We start from the raw sequence: 19,373 nt of genomic DNA, 5'->3' as shown, positions 1-19,373 counted from the left end.
AATGGTATGGAAGTTGGAAAATAGACACTTCTTTTACCGTCTGGCGCCTGTTTACTATACTGAAATAGGAAAGCGCAATGTGCCAGCGTTCAGGCTATTTTACCGGGTCTGGCTGCCGGTTACATTTCGTCATAGCCTATCAGATGGGACTGGTTACTGATACTTCTAGAGGTGTCGACATATCTTCTATAATTTCAATAATTTGAATCCTTTAAGGGCGTTAGCAGGACTGCAGAGTATGGCCGTTTCAGTAAGATCTTGGGTGCGCCAAACAACTGAACAACATTGGCTAAATGACAAATGCGGTGCACAAAAATGCTCAGACATAATAAAAGTGCACACCTAGGTGCGTAATTAAACAGTAATGTACAGTTCGACTAGTTCAATCTTTAAATCAATTGAAAATTGAGTGCACAGAATTTCTGTCAAATTCATTAAGTGCAAAATAACGCACCTTATGTTCGGCACTGGAGCTCATGAAAAGCAATATTGAGTGCATCTGTATGCCAAATCTGCAGGTTGGGGCATTGGCCACCTAGGGAAGTACAACCCAGAATAATTGACTATTCTAGATTGATATAGAATATAGTTTGGTCCAGATCTGGGATTGTGTTTGCTTTGGCATAGCCCTACAAATGTCATAACTGTGTAACTTGCTAATGTTCTGACAGAGCTAGGCAACTGCTCTTTTAAAGAGCGTTTCTATTTAATATCGGACATTTTGAGAATAGTATATTCCATAACAAAAAATCAGTGTCAATAAAACTATTTCAGGCTTGTATGAAACACATTTGTCATCATAGAATAATTGGTTTTGTATCAATATTTCTTTCATAAATGAAGTTATGTTCGTTTAATTAGGTACGCTAGACACAAATGAAGGTTAAAATGTTCGTTGATTGAATTGTGCGTGGGTTGAATCGCTCACTGTTTGAATCCTACATGGGTTGGGTTGGCATCGGTTGGATCCAACAATGCAGTGTTTTTATAAGTCTAAAGTTTTATAAAAGCTCTACTTCTTTTCCCTCTAATGGCCTAGTCACAATTGCAAATACATCTCTTTATGCTGGATCCACTGGGCATCTGTTCATCTCAATGTTGGATTCCTAATTCAAATTTTGGTTGCCATGCCACTGAGACACCCGCTAAACTCCCACATTGGTCATTGTAAAATTATTCTATTCCTGTTTCGAATGTCTTTAATGGGTTCAGGTAATACCTGGTATGGGTGCTTAGCTCATGCAATGTGTAAATTATGTCTAGTAGGGAAGAATTACTTGCTGTTGTTAATGATTGGCATGTGAGAGGTTGAAATAATAAATTTTGTTATATACATTAAATGGGAAAGTAAGTAAAAAGCTATCATAGGGCTCTTTACCTCCATTCAGTTAATCAGTTGTTTCTTGCAACTTATGTAGACACATTTTAACTAATGATTATGGCTGAAGTATCTGGAAAAAAGGAAGCGTCTGGTGATACAGCAAAACAGAGTCCGATAAAAATCCCACACAACAGGCCTCGCTTATCTCATGATGGGGATTCCTCGTATGTTACTCCAACAGCGTCACCTTCTTCAGAGCACCGGTTTCTTGTTCCTAGTCCAATGGTGACTCGCAGAACCCGAACGTATTCTGCAAGCCGACGTGCAACAGAAGGGCCAATGCATCATGGAGAGTGTACATTTTTTTCACGTTCACGGGGTCATGGTTTCATACAGCCAACTGACGGTAGTTCTGAGGAACCAATCTTCATGCATGTTTCAGACATTGAAAGTGAATACGTTCCTATGCCAGGAGATAGAATTACTTTCAAACTGACTAGGATTCCTCCGAAGAATGAAAAGTTTCAAGCAGTTGAAGTCCGCATTGTTGGGCTTTGTTTGGATGAGAAGAACGCACATCACCATGTGCGATGGGATGGTAGCCCAAGTGGCATATAAACTCTCTAGCTTCTATACTGAATCTCACCAAAAATTAATTGTTCGGTGTAATTATTTCACCACAACTTGACCTTGTCATTACTAACCTATATCCCAGTTGCATTTCTAAATTGCTACTTATGTACTTGTAACATTTTTCACTGCTTAGTTGCCTATACTTTCTGGTAACCGCAACGTTTTCATGTGCATAACTCACTGTTCAATTAATACATAAACTTTCAAGTACTGTATTTGTGTAAGGTTAAATGACCACTCAAAACACCGTACAAGAATACAATTGTGTTGTGATGTTAATCTGCTGCTCATTTCTAAAAGTAATCGTTTTGGTTGTTGTACCCACTTATTTCACACTATGGCCTACTTTATCCAATAAAAGTTTACAGAAGAAGGCTAAGAATGCTTTGTTGAAAGTTCCAAGACATTTTAAACGAGAAATAGGTTATATTTTAAAATTTTACATTATGCAACAAACAAATTTTAATGTGAAGTCAAAACAAGAACAGCGCTAACAACAATAAGAAACTAATATGTAACATCACACAATTACTATTAAACACCAGTTCAATGTGCAAAAATGTACACATTTGCTGTGCTGACGGTAGGAACTCACTTTCAGTGGCTAAGTTGGGTGTGATCTTGTCTAGAACCTAAATGCACCCCTGCCAAACATGCAAAAACATTTATTAATCTAGCTCAGCTACATTCCACAAAAAATCACTCTTATTGAGACCCAAATACTCAAAGTGCAACAACTTAGTCTCACACTGCACAGGTGATACGATATAAACTCTTGACAATCTGGTGTGGAACAGCAATCTCTCAGAAGTCATTTACGCATAGCCTAATGGTTTTTAGGTGACGATTAATCAGGTGCATACTAGCGAAGTGACACATTTTAACGCTACATACAACACTACAGTTAACAAAACTTTCGGAACAATTGCGCTGCAATCACAGGCAGTATAAAATTATTCAACATATTAGGTTGGAATTACTAGGAAATTGTATTAACTGATTATACTGAATCCACTATGTGCCTGCAATAAATCAGATTTCAATATCTAAGAAGAAAACGTGTTTATAGTCAATGTAAAATTTAAACTCGGTTTAAAAATATATAAAATTATTACGTTTGTAATTCGACCAACACAATATTGTCAACAAGCTCAATCACTGGGCATTGTCGATACACTCTTCACAAATTAGAACATTTAAATGACCTTTTCCATTCTACAACTTTGACACGCTTTGTTTTAATCGTGTGAAATTCGAAATATTTTTATGCTTCTGAAGAAATCCAATGCAAGATCTTCAGAGATCATTCCATCAAGAAGAAATCAATCAATATGGTCATAAGGAGGTAGTCCAGTGTTTGATTTATTAAATTCTCCACTATTATGAACGTCTACTGTCTGTGTTTCTGTTTCAAGTGAGTGCTGCTGCGATGAATCATCATCGTCGTCGTCATCATCGTAATGTCGTGTTAGCGGCTGGAAGTTGTGTATAGATGATATGGAATTCATGCTGCGCTTGAAGTGTCGGGTCTCGTAGAGTGAACTGCGGAAGGCGTTAACAACTCGTATCTAAATGAAATAAACAACAAAAATTAGTATGACAGTAATTAGTATATGTTGTACCAACCAATATCGACAAGGTTTGCAAGCATAACACCAATATCAACGGCGTTTTTTTCAATGCAATATCAATGTCATTAGGCCACGTATGGATGCGGCAATGTAATGACCAAAAATGATCTGCAAAAGTGATCTGCATCAAATAAAAATGTTTCCTGATTATTGTCCAAACTGATTGAAACTTTACGAAATGCTACATAGTAAAGGAGAGTAATGATTATGACAGGGCTTTGGGAAGAACATCTCAGGAGCAGTCTTGCAACTACAAGGTATTACCTTGAAACAAGATAGAGCTAGATCGCTTAGAAGTAGGAGAACCATTTGAAGAAGGCTCAGTACTTGGGACAGGAGTAAGATAAGGATCAAAGTTTGTAGTTGGAAGATTTAGACGCCAACCCGGTGTGGTAGGCTGCAGCTGATCATCTGAGTATTGCTGAGAAAAGTGGAAAGGAAAAATAAAGGAGACTTTCAATATGTTAGCAATGAAGACTTAATCGAATCACCACACAGTAATCACAAGTCCGGTTATCACACAAATTTTACAGGGTAAAAATTCCAACCGTCAATAATAATCAAACAACGACTAGGTACAATTAGCAACATGAATTTCTTGGTCAGCATGATCCAGTCATCAAACTCAAGTCAAGTTATTTTCTGCTTAAAAGACCAAGCCAAACCAAGCCTTTTGGAAGTGACTCAGGTAGAGTCATTCGATAAATAAGATATGAGTCAACTCAAATTAATAGATATCTGAGACCAAACCAGAAAGAAAGCTAAAATATTGTTCCTATCAACAAGAAACATCACAAGTTTTTTCAAAATTTGCTTCGTTTCGCTGTACCATATACAGTTTTTAACAAACGCACAAACTTCATTTTACATTACACATTGATGTGTTCAGATGAAAGCAAAATTCTCTTTATATTAATGTCAAAACATAATCAACGAGAATTTGAGTCAAGTCGAATCATTTAAATTAATGATTTAAGTCAAATGTGATTTCCTAGAAATGGACTCAAGACAAGTCTTTGGAAAAAGTGACTTCTTCAGTCTCTGATTCAAGTCATAGACTTGAGTCATTACGACTCTGGTGTAATCAAGAGACAACACATACATCCACAGTCTGTATGCTCATTCCATTAGGCAAAAGTTTGCCTCAAATGAATGTGTTTCAAGGCATGGCTAGCCATACAAAATGTTTAGGTTAGTTAAGAAGAGGTGAGTACAATGTCCAACGTAAAACACACACACACACACACACACAATGTGTATTTCCAACAAATAGAAAAAACCAGAAATAAACAATAGCAGATGTTACGTCAGATTCATATGTTGATGTAGAGCTCGGTCTTCGTCTTGATGGCTCCTTGAATGCTTCCACAACGCTTATCTAATATCACATTGCATAGAATATTTCAGGCGAAAATTGAGACAAAAAAGAGGTGTAAGAGTAGTGATGAAGAAGACATAAGTAAAAGATCACAGTAACTCAAAGAACTCATATATTTCCCTTTCGGTTTTTACTTGCTTGTAAGAAATATGAGCATTAAAACTGACATTCTAACAATATCTCAACTTTGAAAAAATAAATGTTGTAAAACTACTAAATACCAAATATTTTTTGTTTTAAGGGAGGGTTGCCTGCTGCAATTCTATAAGAACAAATACAGTAATACCAAAGTAAGGAAGTATGCTGTTTATCATACACATTACATAGTAATCACTAGTACTGTAAAGAATTATAATCCTATTTTGAAAATTAGTATATTAATAGCACATGTTCCAATAATAATTCATATATGAAACAGTGATTTACTTACGACATTATACTTAATAGTGGTTAAATGTTTTTCTTATGATAGCAAGACCTGTCACCTACTTATACGGAAAGATGAAGTCTCTCACAGGTTAAATGTCTACACTACAACCTAAGTGCTCAAATGTCTTCTTCAGTTACTGATGCAATTTTGGCCTTTTTTAAAAGCTTTGTTACTGAATACATGTGGGATATTTTCAATATTGTAATATCTTTGGCCTAAAATACTACAGTCTTCCATGCATTAGATGTTTTTCTAAGTTTGACCAGCTGATTTTGGAGAGCATATTACAGTACATTATGTTGCACCTATGTGTCACAAAAAAAAATTTGCAATCACACCTTTAACACAGGTAATAAATTCTAGATGGATGACTACCATTGAAAAGGTAATGAAAACTTGACAATGTATATAAAACCATACTACCATAACTACATGCAACTAGTAAAGTACTCCTTCGAATAATTCTATTCTCATGTATACAATGAATATAAGATCTCTCAACAACCTTACCACTGAAACTCACCTGAACGTACACACATATATACACTTGAACTTTAAACATAAATTTTAGTGCAATGGGTTGCTCACTGGAGCAACTGGTCTGTTGTTTGCTGATGGGACTGGATTTACATGATGGGATGAGTGCCTGGCCAGAAGAACTGGAGCCATCGACTGACGTTTCTCACTCATATCCATCAGTGAACGATAATGAATATCTTGTGCACGTTTGTTCTTTATCTGTATTGATTATCACACACCTCAAGCTACCTGCTATTTTTATAGCTTTATGTCTCATTTCCTAAGATATTGTCTAATCTTTTGCCTGCTTTTTGACTGTCTTAAGAGATATTAACAAAAATAGCTTTTCTCAGTCTGTGTGGACCAAGTTTTTACCTGCTGCTGAATCCTATTAAGACCGCGGAACCAAAGAATCTGCCCACGCCTTAGAGTCTGTGAAGGATCAGTGAGGTCTGGTACTTGGTCTTCTTCTCCAGCTCCGTCCACTTCATCTTTTGCAGGCTCTGAAGTGCCTCCAATCTGAAATATGACAAACAATATGTATTCCACGTCATGTATGATCGCATAGAGAAGCTGATTTAAAAAAAACTTACTGCAAGAAATTTAGGAAGAAACTTGTTTGGAATAGAACTAACAACTTGCCCCCATACAAGTTCAAACAATCCAAGAAACACACACCATAACCATTGCGAAATCGAGAGAGGAGCGGTGGTAAAAGCCACACTACCAAACTCAACAATCAGAATCTGCAAATTATATAATACGAATCACAATAAACATGACCGTTTTTACATGATCTTTCAATAATAACTACGTTTACGAAAGAAATTCACTAAAAATTGAAGATTTGATGCAAGGAGCTGAAATTCTTGCAAAGATAAATAATGCACACACAGTCTGACTTTAGGCTTGACACTATTGCATTGAAAACTAGGAGCCGTGTGTTGATAAATGCACTAAACATTGTCAAATATTTGATGGACAGTCTGTGAACTTGGTGACCCTTTATAATTTATCAATTTTTTCCATTTGACATTCAAGAAACATATGCATCCTTTAATTAAAAAAAACACCATTTGGTGTTTCAACATTACCTGTAACACCAAAGTACTGGCAATAATTATGCAAAAAATGGGGTTTGTGAATATCCCTCTGAACACATCTCTCTCTCCATGGATCTTACGAGAATTGATTTCATTAAATATTTGCATAAGAACAAAAGTATTGAAAATGATTGTAAAATGCTGTGTCGGAGTTGAATGCAAGGAAAGCTTTCTGCCATTATCAATGTCAAATAGTTTCTCACCTAAATAAAAACATAACTTAAGACACGATTACTAAGTGCACAGAGTTACAGCAGAACAACCTCAGAAAACTAGTTAATATCTATAATCAATTTTGGGCTTACTAGGATATAGTTATACATAATGTACAGTAGACATTACACAACATAAACCTCTGCCAAATCAAAATTGTTTTTATATACGATAAAATAAGTCAGCACTATGGGAAAAGTGTAGTGTCATTCCAACTGCCTCAGTTTTGCACAACCCTATGTATAATGTTCTTTAGTATGTTATATTTACCCGCAAATAAGAGCACAAAAATAACAGTCAGTTGGTAAATAGCATGCCCAAGAATGTTCTTCATCATTGTTCGCGATATTAGTGGCTTGTTACGACCATAGGGCTTTCGAAGCAGGAGATCATCAGTTGGTGGTTCTGTGGCCAAAGCAAGAGATGCCAGACTGTCCATAATCAGATTAACCCAAAGCATCTGCACCGCTTTCAATGGACTATCCTGTATAAATTGGTAGTATAAAAAGTAATTTTCTGTGTAAGGCTGTTGTTTCAGTAAAAGGTTCAAGGCAAGTAGGGTCTATGACAGCTTTAAAACACGTTTTCATTATCTATTCTAAAGCTTCTTGGAAATTAAATTTGAAAATTCTGGTTTTGCACAAAACAAAGACCATACAAGAAAACTTTCAGCATTACAAATAAAAAGCAATGCAATGTTATACATAAGCTTGTTTGCACATGTGATTGTTCTCTGAAATGACCGGCCAGGATAAAACATTTTGCTCTCAATTCAGCTGACAATGAAACAGTGACCTCACACCACTGAAACGGAAGCAACACAACCTGTTTAAGGTAAGTTATCAACTGACTCCACTACCATTCATTAAGTAGATTGGCAAAACAAGAGTGACTGCCAACTGCATAAAAAATTATTGATTTCTCTGCTAGGCTTGCCTAAGAACACTAGCCGAACATATGTCACAGCTGTATTTGAACTCAATTGCAATTAGCCAATAAGGCCATCTTTTTACCAAAGAGAAACATTCAACAGCTTGCATAAAGTTTATCTAATATAGCGGACATAAATAGCAATTGATCCCAAGGGTATAAGTTTGTATCAATATCTGGCCCCTTTGGCAGTCACGCACTGTTATTTGTGGAGCCAGATTCCATAACAAAAGCAGTTTGTAATGTATAAGACAAAGAAGTAAGATTTTACCCGGATGACGCATGCCCCAACAACGGCCACCACAACAGCAACCACGTTAACTGTAAGCTGAAATTGCAAGAACTTTGAAATGCTGTCATAAACATTTCGTCCCCATTTTACTGCTTTCACGATAGATGTGAAATTGTCATCTGTCAAAATGATATCAGACGCTTCTTTTGCAACATCTGTACCGGCAATTCCCTGCAAATATGATTGATTAGAATGTATTTTCAACATCTGGTAAAAAATATTTATCCAAATAAAGGAGCACTACTCACCATAGCAAATCCAACATCGGCTTTTTTGAGGGCAGGACCATCATTTGTTCCGTCCCCGGTCACCGCTACTACTTCACGATGTTCACTGACAGTGCTGTCAATTATTCCTTTCACCAAAGTGTGCTTATCAGTTGGGGAGGAACGAGCCAAAACACGAAGTCTGGGCCAAATTTGGTCCAGTTTCTGTTGTTCAATCTGGTTTGGAAAAATATGGAAATGTACGATTAGCTTTCGTTCACTTTTCTGTTTAGATTTTCTTTAAAAACATTAATGAAAACGAATGGACGAACCACGCCATTTTTATTCCTAATGCGACGGTTGAATTCTTTGCCATCTAAGACTAAGATATCGTCTTGCGGTGAGATAATACCACATTTGGTTGCAATGGATCGAGCGGTATTTATGTTGTCTCCTGTCACCATACGCACCGTGATACCTGCACGCTGACACTGCTTAATCGCATCTGGTACCTACAAAGCCATAGTTATTAACCTATACATGGTTTATTGTCAAACGTTAACAATCTTCGAAAATTAGAATTACAAAAGTATGGTCTACTGAGCAAACACACGAAAAGTAAAACTGCAGTTACAAGTCAATGCTGGAGTAAGAATCTGTCAAGTCTGTCTGCGCATTAACACACACATTTTTCTTTAGCCGTTTATCTAATTTTTATGTAAATCATAGACATGTTTCATCCCTCCTTTACTAATCTTCTTTCTTCGTCGTTAAAAAAACTATATTTATAATTCGTTCAAAACGTGACCAAAAATTAAACTAAAAGATACCTCTGGTCGAACAGGATCTTCAATTCCAGTGATGCTAATGCATGTTAAATTAGAAACAACGCTGTTTTCTTGGTCCCAGTCAGGCGGACTATCTGCAGGGAAGTCGCGATAACCCATGGCAATAGTACGCAAACCATTGCTAGCCATAGTCTCAATAACATCCTTCACCATTTGATTTCTATCAGCAGCTGTGAACTTTATTGATTCACCACTAACATCAAGCAGAGTCGTGCATCTGTAAAAATGATTTCATAATGATGAAAAATTACCTTTTCCGACTTCATAGTTCTCATAATTGAGTTATAAAAGAAAAATAATAACTTAAAAAAAAGATAACAAAATGCATCCCGTCGAACATGAAGTTTCAAATAACAGTCAATCTAATGTAAAGGTCCAGCAATATACCGTTGTGCACAGAAGCTTTTAGGTCTTCGAACCTGACCTTTTGTATTAGCTTGTGTTAGTGAGTTCGACATTTGACGAGTAAATTAAGAAACCCTTACTTCTTTAAAACAATTTCAGACGCTCCCTTCGTGTAAAGACGAAAACTGCCGTCTTCATTTTGGATGACGGTACTCATCGATTTTCGCACTGAGTTAAACGTGTACACCTAAATTGAAAAAGTTGGTAGCTTTCTTCTTTTGACACTAGAAGGCATATAAAAGTGAAAGAGATGATAATGCGTTACCTTAAATAATTTCTCTTCAGTAATTTCAAGGCGAACACTTTCATATTCCCTTCCGAGATCTCTTACGAAGCCAAGCAGTGCACATTCAGTTTTATTGCCAACTTGAAAGGGTTGTCCGCCTTCTTTCTCTGGCGGCTAAATAAAACGTATAGAAACGGTTTGGAATAACTGCTTGAAAACTACTGAAACGTTTAACCAATACTTCAATGCAATTTTGTAGCTAAATATAATAATACTGAAAAAGCACAAGTTGCTTCACATCACAAGTGAAAGTGTTAACCAACCAGCAGTTTTGAGGTGTATGCGCTGTTGACAGAGATGCCGGTAACAAGTGCTTGTAGGGTGTTCGCCGGAAGATCCTCAGCTTTCGGTAAACCATCTTGATAATGACGACCAGCGAGATAACACTGGACTACAGTCATGCGGTTCGTAGTCAGTGTACCTGCATAACATATTTAAGCAATCTAAGCATACATTTAGCTTTTACATTGTGTGTGTGTTACTACACGGTACAATAGACAGAGATAATGTGTGTGTGCAACTGTGCATATAGCCGTTTCGCGGAAACATGAGATTTAAACAGACAAGTAATGCACATGACAAGTGTGATCTGACACATTGCTTTCAAATATATTTGAGCAGCTTGGTTGTTAAAGTATGATCTTATAACCGGAAAAAAGACCAAAAGAATAACAGTTTTCAGCTGAACACGCAATGTTTACAAATTTACATCATTAAACAATCGCATAGAAGTCAAGTGCAGCACACAAACTGGTGCCACATGTAGACCGCACATAACTATTCTACGCATCGTAGCCGAATAAAAAAAGCAATGGAAAATATTTACGTATCTATCTTATCCTATGCGAAAACACGTTAGCGCCAGATGGATTCCGATTATATTCATTGTTGGTGCACCGTTTTATGGCTTCAGAAGCGGGTGAAAATGACGTTTCAATAAAGTTAGACCTAGCAAATCCGATATCACACAGGGCCCGGTTTCCATTAGAGTTGACGAAAATGCAACGTCGCAGTGGCACAGATCCATATTATCCCTTGCAAATATTAAACAACTGGCTTGCCAGCTCTTTTTTATGATGTCATATGCGGGAGCTTGGATAACTACCAGAGCGTGATATAAAAGTTTTAATTTCTTTTTAACAACGCAGTGTCACGACTCGCATTGGATATGAAATATTAAACAAGTTGCATAGAATTTAGCCATGTAGTGTAAACATATGCATCGCGTGCTGAGATCACAAATTAACATCAGATTGATGAGTTGCACAGAATATGTTACTGAGCAAGAGATAGACCTGTTGTATAGAAACTGGCTTACTTTCATTGGCTGTGCGTCTGAAGCAATTTACCACAGTTAGATGTTGAATGAGTCAAAATAACCCCAGTCTAGCTTCTGCCATCACATGCAACGTTTAGTTTTATTCAACCCCATGAACGTAATTTAACTTTCCATTCATCTTTTTCTCTTGACCTCCCCAGGTTACATACTATTCTTTATTACCACGCTAATCCAGGACCACTCGCTTTGTTACGCCACACAACATATTGAACTTTTGACGCAATTAACGCGGTCTTCAAAAAATACGATAGCTGTTGAATTTGTTGCAATTAAAAGCACGAAATTATTCCGAAAGATCGACAAGAATACCTGTTTTATCAGAGCAGATAGCAGTGGCATTTCCCATTGTTTCACAAGCGTCCAGATGTCTAACCAAGTTGTTGTCTTTCATCATTTTCTACAAGAAATCGTCGAGCAATAACAACATGAGCATAAAAAACGGTATGTACTGCTCAAATATGCAGTAAAACTCTTTTAAACACAGGCATTAAAACATCAGGAACAGAAAATAATTGCTTACTTTGACTGAGAAGGCAAGAGATATGGTAACTGCAAGTGGGAGACCTTCGGGGACAGCAACCACAAGCACTGTAACGCCGATGATGAAAAATTTTACGAAATACTGAATGTACAACGATGTGCATTCGCTGTTCCATGGAAAATGCATAATTCCAAACAATTCAACACAAAATAGAACAATCAGTAGCAACACCGTGAGGGTGGATACTGCAAAGCCTAGGAAAGACAAAATTTTAATCTAAATACTTTTTAGTTGAAAAAGGGACGCTTAGAGCTTCACAAACTGATACCCAGTACACTACAGGAGTGATTGCTTTGCAAAGCTGATAAATTCTAATGTGATTCAAATTACTTAAGGATACATAATGCTAATGGTAATAAATAAAAAAGGCACCAGTTGCATTCAGGAAACCTGCAATATATCTTTTGTCAGGCTTATCCTACTTAGAAATACCAGGAAAAAGTGCATTCGAATGACTGTGTGATAAATGATGAAAATAGAATATGTTGAAAAATATCCACACTATACATTGAATGCATTGAATGCATCACATGACATGCGACTACGGCTTCACCCAGTTACATGACAACCTTTAAAATTTGCTAACGATTTTAAATAGTCGCCGTGACGTCAACGTGTTGATGTAATAAAGCAGTCAAAGATTTTCATGTGGACATGGTGACGCAAACGCAGTTGACAACGTTATAAAACTTCCTGAAAACAACTTCTACAAACTACTAGTCATAACTTAAGCTATTCGTGGCATTATTAATCAATGACGTACAAAAATTTAAACAGCACAAGTCCACAACAAATTGATAAAATACTTTCTTCATTAACGCAAAGTTAAACAAATTGACGATTGTGATTGACAAACAATGTCTGCTAAAAATAGATACTGCTCAGCACCTGACAAAGTGCTGCTGTGGAGCGATAGAAGCAGAAAGGAAACTTCAAATATTGCGTGTAGTTAAAAACATCGTCAAGCTGGATGTTGACATTGTTTTAAAAAATAAGTGTGAAATACATTATGAGTGAGTCCTTACCTCCATAACCAATTTGAACTGCCAGCTTTGTCAGCTTGGCCTGTAAAACCGATTGCTCCTTTCTACGAGATGTCTTCTTTTTCTTTACTTCACTTTCAACAGATGATGAATTTTCCGCCATATGTTCACCATCTACAACTTCAGTAAGTGGAATTTCCTCTTGGCCTCCATGATCATGATTGATGTTTGTATCAGCTCTGTTATCATTCGTTTCTGCTGCAACTGCATACAAAAACAACTTTTTAATTTCAAAGTGACATTGTCACTGCTCACTGATATAGGATAAAATGAACTTGTTTACATGACAATGAGACAGCAGAACATATATATATATATATGTATATTACAAGATGTATCAAATCAATTTCAACTCACATTGCATATCAAACTTATAACACAAGTAAAGCCATGTCTTTGTCAAAACACTAATGGCAAGAACCATAAATTTTTACATTGCAACCTTGCACTAATATTGGGTTTTTGTGATTTCTAATCGCTTTCTTTCACAATCCAATACAATTTTTAAAAGTCAGCAAACAGGCTAACTTGTAAACAAAAATGTTGGGTAAGCTTGTCACATGAAAGATGCACAGAAGTGCACAATTACCAATTGCACATGGGCAGACCACAAGAAGCTGATTTTACCATAATGATTAACAATAATGCAAGCAAATAACAACATCCAAAACACCACTGTCACCTTCAGGAACAGCAAAATTTGAAGACTTATGCCCAACACCACTAGAATGGTTTGCTGTTTTTCCTCTTGCTAAATGTGAAAAGAGTACAATATTCATGTCACATAAATTATAGATCTTTGTGGTATAAATATGAATGTGGTATTTTTCTTTCATACCCTATGAAGAGCAGGATACTGCCATGACAAATTTCTTACAAATCGTTGTATTCACTATGACTGTTTGGCCTGATTTCTATTTTTGCAGATAGACATACATAAATACCCATTTTCAAACAAGCTTTATATACATCTTATGAACTATACGGTTTCAACTTAATTCGTAATGATTTAATTTTTTTTTGACAATACAGTGCACTGTAAGTGTGATACATAATCACATGTATACAGAATCCTGTTGCATGCAATGCTACATCTAATCCTGTTGTATGCAATGCTACATCTAATCCTGTTGTATCTATGAAACTATAAAAAGTGTTTACAATATTTTGACATGGAGTGTTGAAAAATATTTACCATTGCCACTGAAAACATTTCAGAAAATTAATAAACATGGTTGACAAAATACAATATCATCTATTCAAACACATAAAATTACTGTTCAAAAAATAACCAAAAGATTTAAGCTATTTTATGCTTTCTGGATTTCATGTTGTGTGCAATTCGTGCTTACACAACGAAAAATATGTTTTACTCAAAACTGTGTAACTATCGTAGTGTTTTCAAACGCAACTTCAAAAGCAGTTGTTATTAACTTGGGATGTAACATGGAGTGTTTTACACATAAAATAATTCAGCTAGAAGTGAACTCAAGTTAACCCAAGGAAGTGCGCTGCACTGAAAAAAAATTAAAAAACTGATAACTTACCATAGTTCAACATGTTCAAATATTTTTTCTGCCATTTTCAGGCCATGCTCTGCTCCAATTACAACATTACAAAAGGTGAATAACCACTAAATTCAAAATTAATTCGATTCTTTTGTGTGTTCCAAAACTATTTAAATAACAAGGTTTCCATAGGTCAACATGAAAACATGCATAGATACATGTAACTTTAATAAAATTGGGAGAAGGGAACAAAACTTGTACAAGTTCCTTGTTCCTTACAACACCAATGCCAGGACCCTGTTGCTCTAATGGGGTTTGTCAATTGTCATCAATTTATGTGTCATGCCCTTTCCAGAGAATACAGCGAAGTTAGCTTGGTATTATATTACACAACATAACAATGTAGAGATTTGATATTGTTTAGTTTTGCTACAAACAACATGTCAAGCATGACAATGATGTGGCGAGAAACACAACTATTTGGCCTTTTAAATCTTGACTTTTTACTATTAATTAATAGAAAAAATACTGTGTAGGACAAAGAATACAAAATTACTAAATTCATAAAACTAAGATATTCTGATGTAAGCTACTCATTGCATAATGTGATCAAACGTCAGTTTTTTCAATTAAAATTCTGATGTAGTGCTGATTGCTGACCAAATACGTCAGCATCAAATTGTTGTGTGTTATGTTGTTATGTTATGTTCAAATTTTATTATACATAATTCTTTTTACCCAATATTCAATAAATACTTTTTTAAATGTCTCAAGCGAGTTTAGCGAGATGAGATCAGAAATTAATCATTCAAAACATTGAATTGCCTTTCTTACCTTCATTGTCAGCACCTTCTGATGCTCCAAGAAGTGAAAATATTATCCCCGTTTGTGAGTTAACACCAACAGCAGTAACTACCATTTTCCCACTACCTTCCATCACATGGGTGCCTGTGAAAACAACATTACTAAACATACCGAAATCTAACGTTAATTTAATTTACAATAAACTATTTTTCACTTTAATCCTTTTTAGCTGACCACAGACCTGCCAATAGCATGGGATCCTTGGAAACACCCTTCTTCACATGGTCTGATTCACCAGTAAGAGAACTTTCATCCACTTTTAAATCATTGCTTTGAATGACAATGCCATCTGCAGGAAGGAGATCACCTATATATACATGGATTTAAGATTTATTTTGCTGCATATACCGGTATGGTTACATGGTTTTCATTTTAATGCATGGCACAGTTAGATTGAAACGAACTTTGACAACATTATTCAACAACAAGCAATAAAAAGGTGCTAGTCCAACGAAACACTTAAAACTGATAGAAATAGGGTCTAAGAAATAAGACTTTTGGTAACATTCCAAAAAAGCAAAGCAGGAGGAATATTTGCAAAAAGCCAAAATGATTACAATTATCAAACCTCAACCAGCAATGGTACAATAGAAAAAAGAATGTAAGTGTTTGTGACCGAAATCAATATTTTATTGAAAATTTACAACAATGGATACAAAGAGGTCAACGAATGGAAAACAAGACATGACATTTACTTAGTGTTCAGTATTTATTTGTTTCAACATTAGAATAGAACTACAACGACTCAAATATACAAATATGTTATGAATATGCTTGGGGTTCGCATATGTATTGTGGGGTATAATGATGTTAAACTGCATAACATCCCACATATATATATATTCACATATTATTTCCATTGGTGTTCTACGCCAGTTATCGCCAACCTTTTTATCACCGCGGACCCGGTCAAGGTTTGATAATTTTATAATGGCCCATTGAGGAGGAAAATGATTACAATGGATAGGACACTAAGCTATATTACAATAAAACCATTCCCAAATAAATAATTATTATAAATATGTCTATAACAACTGACAGCATCCTGCTCTGAACATTTCCCAATCTACTCATAAAATAAATGCTCAAACCCGGCTTAAATTAACGAAAAGAATAGTAGAGAACTTTTTATTCGTTTATCTATGACAAAATTAAATGAATTGTACGAAAAACCTTCCAAAGAATTCCTGTTAACAAGTATCTTTATGACATCACAAGTAGGTTTTATAGCAACAAGATAAGAAAGAAACTTCAAGTAATTTGCAGAATAATTGCATGTAAGAGAATAAACTATGCAACTATACAGACTGAAAACATATTGATAGCAACAAAATAAAAATGGAAATAATTAAACGTTTCTTGTGTGGCCCGGTACCAATTGATCCACGGACTGGTACCGGTCTGCGGCCCGGGGGTTGGGAACCACTGTCCTACGCTATTGGTCAACAGCAATAAATCCCACATTGACAGCAATTTTTATACTAACAGATTATTTTATTTGTAGTTAATTCATATTTTCTAACTTCTTTATGTTTCTTACAGTCTGCATACGACACTTTATGACAACATCAACTTACTAATTTTTAAATTGCCAGTCAAGACTTATGCAAGTTCATGAATACTTTAAAACTAAGGTCCCTTAAAACAATGATCTTAACCTGCAATGCATACCGTATTTGACTTGGGTCACATCACCGACCACCAAATCAGCAACTGGTATTTCCAAAATCTGTCCATCTCTTATAGTTGAGAACTTCTGCTCTTGTTCAATTTTATTTTGCAATCCGCGAAACTGTTTTTCCTTGGTGTAATCATTGATCGCCATCACCAGTACGACCACGACAACAGATATTAAAATGGCAGCACCTTCAATCCAGCCTGCAGCCCCTTCCCCCGCTTCACCTCCTATTCCCTGAAATTCTTCCGGTAAACAACTATCTGCAGCAAAACAAGTTGATGGTTTATTCATCCTGTTGGTCCCTGAAATTAAACTGGCAAATGACCCATAAAAGTCATGAGGACCTGTTTTTATCCAAGTAAAATACCTGCGTTGCCTTCTGGAGGTTTGTAGAAAGCTAAAGCCAAGGATATAAGTGCAGCAACTTCCAGAACAATTAGTGTAACATCTTGCAAAGCTTCCCAGACCAACCGAAGAAATGATTTAGGTTTTTTTGGAGGAATCAAATTTGCACCAAATACCTCTCTTCTCCTGTCCAATTCACCAGGACTACTGGGTAACCCTAAAATGTATATAAAAATACTGGTATGGAAAATTAACACTAAAATGGAAACCAATATCTTACTATATATCATACTTACAACTTTATCTGAAAACAATATGGATGGCTATGTAAAAGAAAATAGCAGTTACCATTGTTGGGATCAGTTTTGAGTCGTTTACATATTTCCAATACATTTCCATATTGTTCTTCTATTTTTTGAATCCCTTCATGGCCCTTATACTCCATTAATGTCTTCAGTTCATTTAGTGTCATTCCATAACTTTCTGCCAACTCAGCATTGACTAACTGCCCATGGTTCTCCGCAGCTTTACCAGCATTAGGAGCCATATTACAGCTGCAGCAAACTAATACAGCCTAAATAGACTTTACTGTTCTGTACTGTACAACTGAAACAAATATTTAATAATGCTTGTAAAGTAACAGATCGTATTATTATTGTACAATCCGCTAAATAAAACCATCTTGGTCCCAGCCAATTTGGGGTTTATTAAATGGTGGATTTTATAACAAGCTCAGCGAAAATAGAATTTGGGATGTCATTAAATACAAAAACTCAGTATATATACTTTAATTCATGTATCGACTACCCAACAAAAAAGAATGGTGACCGTTTCTGTTTCTCAAACTATAACTGACATTTGGTGATTCATTTTATTCCTTATCGCTAGCACAGTGGAAACAAAAAACAGTATATATAACTGATAACATCTTGCACTGTACAAGAAAATGTGACAAAGGCTTAAATGCTTAAAATAAGCATAAATATGGTAATGACAGTATTAACTTGCCTGTGACAAATAGCATTTCCACTAAACCTCAACATACTACCCAACAATAACATCAAGGCAAAATACAGAAAAATGATGAGATTGACAAAGGTGATAATGAAATAGTTACTACTGACAGTGAAAAGTATTGAAAACATTCCAATTTCAGCAAGAGGATGGGAGTAAGCGTATTTTACAACTTAAGCACAATAGCACATGTGTGTTTACAATTGGAAATTTTTTTTGAAATTAAAATAGTTTAGTTGATGTGGATGCAATACAATCAGATTTTTAAGGCAGAATCTGGATTTTAAAACCAGCTCATTTTTAAGTAAAAACTTCATTTCTATGTAAATTTATGTAACAAGCAGTTCAATATAATTAATTAACCATCAGCTTATTAGACAGATTTATCTATCAATGTTGTAGTGTTTATTCTATTGCGCATCATGCCAGTTACGCAAACGCAGACAATTTCGTTGATAAAATGTAAATTGATAGTATTGGAAATCTAAGCAATAAACACCTAAACAGAATGACCTTGGGTGAACTTCAATACTTTTCATTAAAAACTTTGAAATGTTCAAAATGTTGCAAAACCTTCAACACCTCTGATAAAGTCCCTTTCAAAAGTTCAAACTTTAAACTACACACAACGTCATAACCAAATACTACTGGTACTGGAGTATATTACACAAACACAAAGTTCCCACAAATAACAAACAGCCATAACAAGCTTTTGACATTCAAATCGATGGTAAACAGGGAAGAGAGCTTTAACAATCATTAAACTCATTTACATATGCAAACTATGTCGTATGACCTTAAAAAATCTTACACCTTCCATGATTTCATTGGAAATGTATTTATGTG

General features: G+C 35.6%; 2 protein-coding genes across 5 annotated transcripts; one reads left to right on the top strand and one right to left on the bottom strand.

Moving 5' to 3' along the window:
• Positions 1–613: 613 nt before the first annotated feature.
• Positions 614–2,327, top strand: LOC143460990 (calcium-regulated heat-stable protein 1-like). The gene is made up of 2 exons (XM_076958712.1): positions 614–1,212; positions 1,419–2,327. The coding sequence occupies exon 2, from the start codon at positions 1,433–1,435 to the stop codon at positions 1,937–1,939; it is 507 nt and encodes a 168-aa protein (XP_076814827.1). The 5' UTR covers positions 614–1,212; positions 1,419–1,432; the 3' UTR covers positions 1,940–2,327.
• A 33-nt stretch (positions 2,328–2,360) lies between these two features.
• Positions 2,361–18,139, bottom strand: LOC143460989 (plasma membrane calcium-transporting ATPase 2-like). Of its 4 annotated transcripts, XM_076958709.1 has the most exons (23): positions 17,862–18,139; positions 17,536–17,730; positions 17,162–17,428; positions 15,672–15,797; positions 15,461–15,574; positions 13,801–13,869; positions 13,101–13,322; positions 12,055–12,269; positions 11,844–11,931; positions 10,459–10,616; positions 10,175–10,309; positions 9,990–10,096; positions 9,487–9,721; positions 8,989–9,168; positions 8,699–8,893; positions 8,430–8,621; positions 7,499–7,712; positions 7,007–7,218; positions 6,506–6,658; positions 6,288–6,431; positions 4,892–4,963; positions 3,850–4,006; positions 3,357–3,522 (listed from the first exon to the last, which is right to left on the bottom strand). In XM_076958709.1, exons 1-23 carry the CDS (start codon positions 18,058–18,060, stop codon positions 3,509–3,511), a joined length of 3,663 nt encoding a protein of 1,220 aa, XP_076814824.1. In that variant the 5' UTR covers positions 18,061–18,139; the 3' UTR covers positions 3,357–3,508. The 4 variants fall into 4 exon arrangements, with proteins under 4 accessions (XP_076814823.1, XP_076814825.1, XP_076814824.1 ...); XM_076958711.1 differs by lacking the exons at positions 3,850–4,006; positions 4,892–4,963 and adding an exon at positions 5,917–6,131 and having other exon boundaries at positions 3,384–3,522; XM_076958708.1 differs by lacking the exons at positions 3,850–4,006; positions 4,892–4,963 and having other exon boundaries at positions 2,361–3,522; positions 17,862–18,138.
• Positions 18,140–19,373: the final 1,234 nt, after the last annotated feature.

The sequence above is a fragment of the Clavelina lepadiformis genome, chromosome 5 (assembly GCF_947623445.1).
Source record: "Clavelina lepadiformis chromosome 5, kaClaLepa1.1, whole genome shotgun sequence".
In the NCBI taxonomy this organism is placed as follows: domain Eukaryota; kingdom Metazoa; phylum Chordata; class Ascidiacea; order Aplousobranchia; family Clavelinidae; genus Clavelina; species Clavelina lepadiformis.
The sequence above is the reverse complement of the archived record's forward strand: the minus strand, read 5'-3'. Positions and strand labels throughout refer to the sequence as shown.

What these genes read in the sequence shown, in the direction of transcription:
- LOC143460989 (XM_076958708.1), bottom strand. Translation starts at nt 18,060, where the DNA reads ATGGCTCCTAATGCTGGTAAAGCTGCGGAGAACCATGGGCAGTTAGTC. An exon ending in CAAAACTGATCCCAACAATG is followed by an intron (nt 17,731 to 17,861) that starts GTAACTGCTATT and finishes TATACATTTTAG; the next exon opens with GGTTACCCAGTAGTCCTGGT. An exon ending in TTTTGTGCTCTTATTTGCGG is followed by an intron (nt 7,219 to 7,498) that starts GTAAATATAACA and finishes GTTTTTATTTAG; the next exon opens with GTGAGAAACTATTTGACATT.
- LOC143460990 (XM_076958712.1), top strand. Translation starts at nt 1,433, where the DNA reads ATGATTATGGCTGAAGTATCTGGAAAAAAGGAAGCGTCTGGTGATACA.